Source organism: Aethalodelphis obliquidens, unplaced genomic scaffold, assembly GCF_003676395.1.
Source record: "Aethalodelphis obliquidens isolate GAN/ISIS:26980383/991018 unplaced genomic scaffold, ASM367639v1 scaffold40, whole genome shotgun sequence".
Taxonomy (NCBI): domain Eukaryota; kingdom Metazoa; phylum Chordata; class Mammalia; order Artiodactyla; family Delphinidae; genus Aethalodelphis; species Aethalodelphis obliquidens.
Window position 1 is genome coordinate 1461323 of NW_020837984.1, and position 12639 is coordinate 1473961.

The 12639-nt window shown below is 40.9% G+C and overlaps 1 protein-coding gene across 3 annotated transcripts in view; it reads right to left on the reverse strand.

Annotated features, from left to right (window-relative positions):
* The window catches only part of RTN4 (reticulon 4), a 66555-nt gene extending 54530 nt beyond the window's left edge, over positions 1–12025 (reverse strand). For 2 of the 3 annotated variants that reach the window (XM_027131681.1, XM_027131680.1), the window contains exon 1: positions 11156–12025. In XM_027131681.1, the coding sequence (XP_026987482.1) occupies positions 11156–11717 (562 nt within the window). In that variant the 5' untranslated portion in view covers positions 11718–12025. The remainder of the gene's footprint in view (positions 1–11155) is intronic. The other variant, XM_027131683.1, reaches the window with a different exon arrangement.
* Between the last annotated feature and the right edge of the window lie 614 nt (positions 12026–12639).

The window sequence follows — 12639 nt, forward strand, 5'->3', positions numbered from 1 at the left end:
GTCCTGAGACACTGGACCACAGGCAGAAGTGTAATTCCTGAGAAGAGGGAAGCACACCAGAGGAATGCCCTGGCTTTCCATCTGAAAGCACTTTCTGTCAACAGCACATGGCAGAGGAGCCCAAGGATACTGCGCTCTTGCTGAGCAGAGGAAGCTGTTGAGTTGTCTGGGATTTGTGGGGCAGGGTGACATACAAAGGAAAGCTTCAAAGAAAAGGTGCTCCAGAAATCTAGATAGATGTTCCCTTTAAACATTTGGCTGAATACAATGCTGCACATATAGATCACAAGACTTACCAAGACCCAGCAGACAAATCTATGATAGAGTTGTGAGCTGAATGGATATTCTGGAGGCCAGACTGTTCTGGAAGACCTGACCTAAAGTTCTGGCCAGTCAGAGTGGAGAGATCTCATAAACACCCCAAGCATAAAAGTGAGATTCCAGAAAAGGTACACCTTAAGAGTGGGACTACTATAACCCTAAAGTAAGGGATACTCTAGACCAAGAGTCAGCAAAACATGGCTCATGGGCCAAAGTTGTATTGGGAGAAAGTCATGTCCATTCATGTGATGTATTGTCTATGGCTACTTCTGCATTATAATGGCAAACATGAGTAGTTAGATAGAACCTGTATGACCCACAAGCCTAAAATATTTACTACTTTGCCCTTAAAGAAAAAGTCAGCCAGCCACTGCTCTAGACCCACCCTAACTTTAAAATCAAGACTTAAAAAAGATCAAGGTGATTTGCCAGCAAATCAATTGCCTTCCAGAACAAAACTATCACCACATCCATGACAAGCAGTATAAAATAAAAAACTACTGGACATGAAAAGAAGAAAATTTGAGCATAAATAAGAAAAAACAGCCTATATAAACAAAAAGAAATAGTGTAAATGTTGGATTAATGAATATTAAAATGGAAATTTAAACAGCTTTTAAAAATTCCTAAGTATGTACAGTAAAAGATAGACATAATGAGTGAACAGAGAGTCTTGGTAGAAAAACATGGGCTAGAAAAAGAACCAAATGGAAATGCTGTAACTGAAAAGTACATTAATCTAAAGAAAATTTCACCAGATGAGCTTAAAAGTAGATTGGACAATGGAGAAGAAAAGATCAATAAACTTAAAGAGCAACAGAGAGAAAATATCCAAACTGAAGCACAGCATGAAGAACAAAAAGCTGGGGGAAAAAATGAACAGTCTCAATGACCTATGAGATAATCAAGCAGTTAATGCATACATAACTGGAGTCCCCCCAAAGACAATAATGACTGAAACAGGAAAAAAAAGTTTTAAGATATAACGGCCTAAAATTTGAAAATAGTGATAGAAAATACCAGCCCACAGATCCAAGAAGCTCAATGAACCACAAGCAGGATAAACACAAAACCACAAAGAACTACACTGTAGAGGCCAAACTGCTGAAAACCAAAGACAGAGAAAAATCTTAAAAACAGAGGGAAAAGGCAGGTAAACAATAAGAATGACCTGACCTCTCACTGAAAACAACGCAATCCAAAAGATAATAAAACATTCTTTAAAATGATGAAAAAAACTGCAAACCTAGAATTGCATGCAGTCAACCCTCATAATCCGATTCCTTAATTTGCCAACTGGCCTACTCACTAAATTGATAAACCCAAAATCAGTACTTACAGCAGCAGGCACATGCAGAATAGCCATACATTCCAGTCCCCCAACATATGTTGCCAGGTGAGGTCAAACAAGGCAACCCTATTCCTTCTTGTTTCAGCTCACATACAGTAAACAAGTATTCTTTTAGCAGTCTATTTACTGCCCTACTGTTTGCATTTCTGTGCTTTCTGTTGGTATTCTGATATGGCCCCTAAGCACAATGCTGAAGTGCTGTCTAGTGTTCTTAACAGCAAGAAGGCTATGATGTACCTTACAGAGGAAACACGTGTGTTAGATAAGGTTCATTCAGACATGAGTTATAGTTCTGTTAGCCATGAGTTCAATGTTAATGAGTCTACAATATATATCAAATAATGTGTTTCTTTAAATAGAAACACACTTAAAACAAAGTTATATACTGACGAGTAACAAAAATGTTATGACTAAAGGTTCACAGGAACCTAACCCTGTATTTCCCCTAGGGACAATGATTCAGTATCTGCTAATTCAGTATTTTCTGTGACTTTATAGACCATAACCACCACAAATAACAAAATTGACTGTATTCATCAAAAAAATCCTTCAAAAGTAAAGCTCAATTAAGATATTAACAGACAAACAAAAGCTGAAAACAAAAGCTGAAAGAAATCATCACCAAGGGACCTGCACAATAAGAAATGTTAAATGAAGTTCTTCATAATGAAGGAAAAAGATGCCTGATAGAAACCCAAATCTTCATGAAGGAATGAAGGGCAGAAATGGCAAATGTATGTGTAGATACAAAATATTCTCATTCCCTAAGTTCTTTAAAGAAATGGTAAATATATGAGTAGATATAAAGTATTCTCATACCTTAATTTCCTTCAAGAATAGTTGACTTTTGAAGGTATACAAATTTGGAAAGAAGCAAAACTGTCACTATTTGCAGATGACATAATATACATAGAGAATCCTAAAGATGCTACTAGAAAACTACTAGAGCTAATCAATGAATTTGGTAAAGTAGCAGGATACAAAATTAATGCACAGAAATCTCTGGCATTCCTATACACTAACGATGAAAAATCTGAAAGAGAAATTAAGGAAGCACTCCCATTTACCACTGCAACAAAAAGAATAAAATACCTAGGAATAAAAAAAAAACTGACTTTTGAAGCTTAAATAATTACAATATATAATAATATATGTAGAAGTAAAATGTAAGACAATAAAAGCACAAAGGATGGAAGGAATATGTAGAAGTACAAAAAAAACAGAAGCAGATGGGACAAAGAGAAAAGAGACTTAAATGGGGACTTCCCTGGTGGTCCAGTGGTTAAGAATCCATCTTACAATGCAGGGGACGCTGGTTCAATCCCTGGTGGGGGAACTAAGATCCCACATGCTGTGGGGCAACTAAACCCACACGCCACAACTAGAGAGAAGCCCACGCACCGCAATGGAGGATCCCACATGCCACAGACTTAAATAGACTTAAGTGAATCATATTAATAATTACACTGGGGGCTTCCCTGGTAGCGCAGTGGTTGAGAATCCGCCTGCCGATGCAGGGGACACGGGTTCGTGCCCCGGTCCGGGAGGATCCCGCATGCCGTGGGGCGGCTGGGCCCATGAGCCATGGCCGCTGAGCCTGCGCGCCCGGAGCCTGTGCTCTGCAACGGGAGAGGCCACAACAGTGACAGGCCCGCGTATGGCCAAAAAAAAAAAAAAAAAAAAAATTACACTGAATGTAGTAAACGGCCCCAATTAAAAGGCAGAGGTTTTCAGGCTAGATAAAAACCCTACTATGTGCCACTTAACAGGACACACACTTTAAACATAAAAACACAGGTAGATTAAAAGTAAAAGAATGTAAAAGGATATATGATCCAAGCACTTATCCTACAAAATCTGGAATGGCTATACAAATGTCGAGCAAAAGTAGATTCAAACACAAGGAGTATTATCTTGAGATTACCAGAGGTAAAGAGGGGCATTTGATAATGAAAAAGGAGTAATCAGACATAACACTAAATAGATATAACAACACTAAAGGTATATGGGAAAGGTGTAATGGAAGTACATGAAGCAAAAACTAAAGAGAGACAAGGACAAATCTACAAATATTATTTAAAAAATTTAACACTCAACTCTCAGTTAATTGATAGACTGGACACACATGCACATAACACACACACTCAATAAACAAGGATATAGATGATTAGACAACACTCCAATGAACTGACTTTTATAGAGCACTACAACCAACAACAAAATATACATCCTTCTCAAGTACACATGGAACATACACCAAGATAAGCCATTTCCTGGTCTATAAAGCAAATCTCAATAAATTTAAAAGGATTGAAATCATGCAGCGTATGTTCTTTGACCACATGAATTAAAATGAAATCAATAAAATAGAATTCTGGAAAATGCCCTAATGTTTGGAAATTAAACACACAATTCTAAATAACTCATGGGTCAAAGAATGTATCACAAGAAAAATTAAAGAATAATTTAAATCAAATGATAATGGAAATCTGCAGGATACAGCTAAAGCAATGCTTAGAGAGAAATTTATAGCTCTAAATGCTTTTAGAAAAAAAGGTTAAATTCAAAGTTTAAAGCTTCCACCTAAGGAAACCAGAAAAAGAGCAAGTTAAACCCAAATAAGTAACAGAAAATAAATAACAGCAGAAATCAATGATATAGGAAACATGCAAACTACAGAGAAAAATCAATGAAACCAAAAGTTGGTTCCTTGAAAAGATCAATAGAATTGATAATCCCTAAAATGATCAAGAAAAAGAGAAAAGTAAGTATTGGAAATAAAAGAGGGACTATCACTATAAATCCTAAAAAATAAGAGAATATTATGAACAAGTTTATGCCAATAAATTAGACACAAATTCCTGGATGTCCACTCATCAAGATGAAATAGTCAAGTTCCTTGAAAGGCATACATTTCCAAAACTGACACAAGCAGAAATAGAAAATCTGAATAGCCTTATATCACTTAAAAAAAGAATACCCATAATTTAAAACCATCTCCACAAAGAGAACTCCAAGGTCAGATGGCTTCACTAGTAAATTCTATAAACATCGAAGGATGCTTATGAAACTCTTTCAGCAAATTAAGGAAGAGCAAGCACTTCTCAAAATGTTTCACAGACTTATGCACTAATACCAAAACCAGACAAGGCTATTACAAGAAAATAAAAATACAGATAAATATTCCTTACACAGGCATGCAAAATTCTTTAACAAAATATTAGCAAACTGAATCGAGAACTTGGTAGAATAATAAAACTCTCAATAACTTAATAATGATGGTGATTAGTTGAGACTGAAAAGTTATAAAGGCTATTTGTGAAAGAGATTTATATGATAGGTTTAAACCCCCTTAGAACAAAGATGAACAGAATTTTAAACAAGTAAATTCCCTTCTTTTCTGAAACCAAAGACTCCAGTAGATTAAAAAAAATTTTTTAATGCTTTAGGTGAGCTTCACCTAGGGCTGTCAGAACACCGAGATAAATAAATTTAACAATGGCACCTTCCAATTAGTCAAATTTACAAGTCAGTCTATAAAGTTGGGGATGGAAAAAACAAGCGATTTTTTTTCTCTTTTCACAAAGGCAGCTGACAGAACATAAATATATAATTGGCCCTATAGTACAACCACAAGAGTCCTCTGGTTTTAAGACAGCAGAAAATACTTTACGGGTGGGGGCTTGTATTCTTTCCTAATCTCTTACATGTACCTCTCATAACTACGATCTCTACTCATCTTTTTGTCCCCATACTCCGCCCTAAACCTGGTTAAAAAAAAAAAAAAAGTGTGCTAATTTTTTCTTAATATTGAACTTCCAAGGGACCACCAATATAACCAGACTATTGCCAAATCTGTTTGAACAACAAAACTTTATAAGCCTTCTTCATCTATGGTAATAAGAACAAGTCATTAAAGAAATAATGTTTTTTTTTAAACTAGAGGGCCACCTAAGCAAAGGACTCAGGGACTGCTAAAAAGATAATCCAATATTTAGCAGCTTACAGCTCCTACTATAAGAGTAGGAGTAGTACCTATTGTTTGGCATTATCTATCAACATTTTCAATGTATATACCCTTTGGATCAATAATTCCACTTACATGAATTTATCCTACAACACATATATCCTACAACACATATATATACTTCTATGCATGTATTTGCAAAGAGGTATATATAAAGGTGTTCACAGCAATGTTATTTACAACAGAAAAAGCTGAAAGACAACCTAATTAACCATCAATAAGAGACTGATTAAATAAAATAGGGTACATCCATATACCTTGTATATGTAAATAAATTAATGCTTTAATTCAAAAGAGTTGGGATTTTTTTTTCTTTTTGGCCACACCACGATGCAGAACTTCCCTGACCACGGAATGGAACCCATGCCCCCTGCAGTGGAAGCATAGAGTCTTAACCACCGGACCGCCAAGCAAGTCCCAAGACTTGGGATTTTTATTTGAGAGAAAATATTGCAGTAATTCTAGAACAATACAGAATATAGATCAGGATTCATCTATAATATTATATTCATTCAACAAATATCTGAGTGCCTATGCCACATCTAAGGCACTGTGCTCAGCAATGCAAATATAATGTCATACTGTCCTTTTCCTCAAGGAAAAAAGGTAATACAGCCCCTTTCCTCAAGGAGCATATAGTCTGGTGAACAGAAATGAGTAAACATACCATTCCCATATATATAGTATGATACATATGATGAGGTAAGAATAGAATGTTACGGGAACACATGAGTAAAGTAACTTAAAAATTAAGAATCACCATTCCAAGAAACAAAAAAACCATCAATTTAGATGTGAAATTATCAATTCCCCTTTAGAGTTGAGAAGAATGATGAGGCCATTGGTCTGAGAACACCTTAGCATACGCAGAGCTGGGTCCTACCATTTTGCATGCCTATGTCCTACATTAGCTAGCCACAAAGGTCACACTCACCCATTTAAACACTGCTGATGAATTATGGTTCTGCCCTTACAGTTCCCATCCCTGGTGCTACCACCCCCAGAGGGACCTTCTAGGGTCTATATTTAGAAACAGGAACAAAAAGTCTCAAAGAATGTACTATAAGAATAGTTCATCTGCCAACATTTACTTCTACTTAGAGGTCCCAGGGAAAAATCAAGAACTATTATCCATTTGGTTGGTACTTTTACCCTGGGCTAGCAAAGAACCTTTAAAATGTGTCATTTAAATTGGGGCCTTGCAACAGCAGTGGTTCAAATAAACTGCTTTTAGGTATATTATGAAATAACTACACATAAAACAGAGTCAATTACTGAACAATAGAAAATATGTTCCTTTTTGGAAACGTTTCATATAACATAGCAAATCTTCCAAGTTTACAGAAATACAGTGCTCAAATAGCATGTTTTCTAAATACTATTCCACATAATTACACATGTATCAAAGGTTCAATATATATTCATCACTTCATTTTAAAAAGGATTTGAGGAAGCTCATGAGTTACTAAAAAGAACTATAAATTTGACACTGAGCTTCCTAGGAACCAATGTGAAATGTAATTCACTTTATCCTTAAGGAGCACACCACTTGTTCCCAACTGTTATTCCTAGTCAAAAAATTAGAAATGGTTAACAAGAGAATTATTCAGAATCTCTAAATTCATCAGTTCCATTCCTTGTTATCATTTTCTAGATTATAATAGGAGGAGAGAGGATGGGGAATGGATTATGGCATGACATCCCTTTCTTTAGAGGCAACTACTTCCTGGTAGTGTCACATCACTGTTTACTTGAACTTTATGTTAAGGACTGATACTTAAGATTTAAACTATGTATCACTCAAAATCTTTTAACATTTCTAATATGTGCTCCTAAGCTGATATAAATAATCATATAATAAATGACTTTGTAAAAGACTAATAATTTTTAATTCTTAAGCCATAACCTATACTTATGAGCAATATTCAATTCTATACAAGCTTCCACTGCAAAAACAACTTTGGACAATCTCTGAAATTGATTTAATAAGCATCAACATTCTTTTCTTTGTATTTATATCCATGGCCTCCAAGTCCTATCAACTTTGCTTTCATAAAACGTCTTATTAACCTAACTATAAAAACAGAGATTCAGAGCCAAAAAAAGCATGCTTCCTAGAGTTTCTTATATTCCTCCCTGTATTCCATTTCCACTGAATGAACTACTACTGAACTAGTTCAGGCTCTACTCACCTCTCTCAGAACTACTGTGAAAGATTTCTAAATAGTTCCCCTATTTTTCTTTCCAACTTATCTTGAATATTGTCACCAACTCACTTTTCTAACACTGCTTTCATGATGCCACGCCTCAGTTCAATAATTTTCAGTGGCTTCCCAATGTCTAAAGCAGTAATTCAGAAGGATGAAAAACAATGAAATAACTTTATATTTGGGAAACAACAACAACAAAAACATTTTTTGTTTCATTATTTAAATTGCCAAAAGCAAAGGCAACTGTGAATGGCAGAGCATGAATAAAAGCAGGATGATAAAACCCTAATTCCTTAATTTGGCATTCAACACCCTTCAGAATCCAGATCTACCACACATTTTCAATCTTAATTAACACTGGCTTAGAACACGTCCAGAGACCAGCTCAATGCCATCCTTTATGAATGTTTGCATATCCTCAAAGCCTAGGTTAACCAACCACCTTTTTAACCTGAAGCCAATGCTTCTCCATGAAAAATGGTCAGCAGGGGAGAGGCTTCAGTCTCACTTCAGTTACTTCATTGCAATGGGGATGCTCCAAGCACAACAGCAAACAGCAAAATTACAACTTACCAAGTAAGGGAAATCAGCGTTTACTCAAAAAATAGGGTAGACAACAATGTTACATACACAACTGTCAGGGATCTACCATATTCACTAACATAAATCCTCTTCCAGTCAGACTGCTCTATGTTTCTAACCATGTTCTGCACATTTCTCAGCTCTTTGTCTTTACTCACATCAGTCCTTTTAGTTTCTCTAAGTCTTCAAAACTACATTTCTGCTCCAAAATCCCAATATAAATATTTAAGGAGCACATTTCTAAAATAAACAATATTTTAAAAAGCAAATTTTTTTACCATGGCCTGTTAGAGACCTCAAATGATCTAAGTGTAGTCCACCTCCCCACGCTCACCTTATACCACTCTCCCCCTAGTTTTTCTCACTAGTCTTCTTACTAGATTCTCAAACATACAAAGCTTATTACTGCCTCAGGGCTTTTGCCTCCTAGGAGCTTCTTGGAAATTTTTTACACCTGCAGCTTAAATCTCCCCTCCTCAGAAAGGCCTCTCTCAGTGCCACCCTACCTAAAAAGGCTCCCACACATCTCAGTCATTTTCCACACCACCATTCTGCTTATTTTCCTCATAACACTTAACACTAATGTGCCTTCCTTAATTATGTGCATATTATCTGTACTCCCCCCATGGGGAACACATGTGTCTTGCTTATTGCTATATGCTCAGAGCCTAGAATAGTGCCTCTTTGTAGGTAATCAATAATCAGTTGAATGAATGAACTCGTTAAGAAACCTAGACTCAGTGAAACGCCTTAACTATCTGTGCCCAAAATCATAATGTTGCTGTATTTACTAAAGGAACTAAACTTTCCAAATAGGCAACATCAATCCAGAATTAGGGAACTATGTAAAGATAGAGTCGCTGAGTAGGCAATATTCTTTCTCCTTTGTCTTCCAAACTTAGTATTCCAAAAGTCAAAATTCCAAGAGAATGCTGTCACCTCCTGAATCTCCAAGGTTCAAACAACAGAACTCTTTTCTTTGTTTCCATGAAGGAATACAAGATGACAAATTAGTATGCCTTTCTTAATCATTAAATTTATCATTTGTAAATTTCTTATTATTTAATATTTTTCTACCTCAGTTTCTCTAAAATGTGTGTTTTTACCCAGAAAAAGGAAAATATGAGTTACTCCTCAGATTCTAATATCTTTAGTGTAGTGAATAATGTTTTGAGTAATGTTTGGGGGTATGTCAATATCAAAATGCTACTCAGAAACATCACTATTGGCTTATTTTCCCCACTGTGGAGCAGGAGTGAATTGAAGAAAAAAAAAATTCTTCTGTGATCTCCCACTGAGTTCCTTTTTCTAGAAAAAGAACCATTTCTAAAATCCTACAAGGCTATGACAATTTGTCAGCAGGCTGTTACACTACCTGATTCTTGGTTCTTGCCCTTTTATACATAAAAATCCTACTACTAGTGGGACACTTTGTCCCAAAAGTAACAAGCTATTTGTTATTGAGCTAATTAACGTGTCTAATAAGATGAATTCTCAATCTCTAACGAACTTGATTTTTTCTCTTCCAAAATAAAGTTTCCCAAGATGAAAAGGGTAATAAAACAATGTCACTAATAATAACAACAACACACAACCAGATGCTCGTGAATGAAAAGATTTGAAAACTATTCACAGACTATGCAGATTTGTCTCTGCAGACCTAAAACATTACTTCTACGAAGTAGTATTTCTAACCAATAAACGAAAACGTCTGTCTCAAAACATTTCATTAAGTCTCATGGCAAATCTGCCACAAGTTCACCTGGCCTATTCCCGATAGGGAATCCACAGGTTTCCCCTTCTTTAGGAATGTCAACCATTTTGCCTTTTCCTTTTTTCTCTACGATTCAATCACGATGCTTAATAGGCTAAACCTGTCCACCCTAACAGCAATTCCCCTGACCCTGCGGCAGAGGCCCTGGCAGCACTGCGCCCCCTCGGAACACGACGCCCAGGTCCTACTTCCCCGGCTCGGTTAAGCCGGGAGGCGGGGGGAGACGCCACATCACAACCCGGTAAGCTGGGCGGTGGCAGGCCTTCGCCAGAACTCCTCTCCCCAGTTCTCCACGAGTCACACCACTGGAGGCGCTCTCCCTTCACTGCAGTCGGGTCAAAGTGGACGTTCTCCACTGGACCAGAGGGGGGAGTGGGGGTATGAAGCGCATGGGGCCACCCAAGCCGAGGGAGGGTTGAGGAGGGGGGCCAGAGGTGAATGCAGGCAAAGACCAACAGCAAAACTGCGTCTTTTCCCCAGGAGCAACCCAGACGGGCAAACAAAAGATTAGGCCACCAAGGCCTTCCATCCTCACCCCGGAACCGAGCCAGCCCGATGAATCCGCACCCCTAGTTCCTCGATACACACCCAGCTCCTGCAAGGGGTGGGTTCCTAACTTCCCGGACGCGGTGGAATGGAGACCTGAGAGAAGAACCTGGGAGCGGGCGGGGTGCACTTGTTCCCCGACACCCAGACGGACAATAAAGAACACGCCCGGGCTTCCTCGACCGCCCCACCCTGCTCCCCGCGGCTCCCACCAGCGGGGGCGCCTTGTCCACAGACAAAGCCCCCTACGGGCGGAGAGGAAGGCTGGGCGCAGGCTTTGGGGGCTGCGCACAAAAGAGGGAGGGGCGCGAGGGGCGGCGCGAGGCGAAGGGCGCGGCACTCACCGACTGAGCCGGAGGAGCCCCTGCGTTTGGGCGCGGCCGGCGTGGAGGGGGGCGCGGCGGGGGCAGGGGCGGCCGGGATCCACGCGGGCTCCGCCTGAGGGCTCACGTCGGCCGGGGGAGGAGGGGGAGGCCGGGCTGGAGGCTCATCGTCCTCAGAGAGGTGGGAGGGCGAGGTTTTGGTAATGGAGGGTAGGGAGGGCGCTGGCTCCGCCGACGACGCGGGGCTCGGGTCCCAAGACGGCTGCCGCTCCGGGGCGGCGAGGGGCGCTGCCGGCAGGGGCCCCCGGGGCGCCGGGGGCACGAAGTCATTGCCGAAGTCCAGCAGGGGCGCGCCAGCCGGGGTGGCGGCGGCGGCGGGCACTGGGGCCGCCGACAGCGCGGCGGCGGGCTTCCTCTCGAGCACCTCTAGCTCCTCCAGGTCCTCGTCCTCGTCCTCGTCTTCCTCCTCCTCTTCCTCTTCGTCCTCGGGCTCCTTCACGAACTGGTACTTGAACGCGGGCTGAGGCCGGGGCGGGCTGTCCGAGGACGAGGAGACCATTGGCGACTGGTCCATGTCTTCCATTGCTGGCGGGGAAGAGATGATGCTGCAGCTGCTGCCTCCGCGGGAGACGCTTCTCCTCACAGCCGCGGGCAGTTATGGGGGGTGGGGAAGACTGAGAGGGGCAGGGCCCAACGAGCCGAGGGACCTGCAGTGGCGACGGCTCCCGGAACAATGAGACTGCTCCTCCTGCCTCCGCGCCCGTGATGCGCCACCCGCCCCGTCCCCACTTGCCGCCGCCGCCGCCGCCCAGACGAGCGAAGGAGAGAGGCCAGCCGACTCTCCGCCCAGTTTGGCGTGACTCACGCTCCTGCCAGGGAGAGGCAGGCACTAACGCGGGAGGAAGCGAGCCAATCGGCTAAGAGATAGAGTTGACGGGCAACCAGCCGGCCCAACGGGAAAGGAAAAAGACGCAAGTGGGTGGGTGTTACCGCACTTCCTCTCTTTTACCGGCCAGGCTGGGTTCGATGGGCGGGGTTTGGAGCTGGGAACCCCACAGTCCGCCTAGGGTAGTAGAGGGTCGAACTGGGGGTCTAGGCCTTGCCCACAGCTGGAGGTCAGTCTGTGTAATTAGAGTACTGGGAAAGCGAGCCCGCTGCCTGCCTGCCCTGAAGGGTCGGAGACGCTCCTGGCGCGCCACCGGAAAGGAGTTATCTTGGGGACTGGGAGTGGAAACTTTCCTCCCAAGAAAGGAAAAATCCCAGAGCGCAGAAAGGTACCAAATAACGGGACCGTGGAGTAGCCTTAAGGATTGAAGTATACGTTAAATTTTAGATTTTGAAATAAGATTGTCTTTTTTCAAACTTAAATTCCCAAACCACCTTATCACTACTACCATCACCACCTTAAAAGAAAAAATAATATTTTTGACAGTTTTAAGATCAGTCCCAGTCTAAACTGCGGATCCTGGATGACGTAGGCAAAACAGCTGGGCTGGACGATCTAG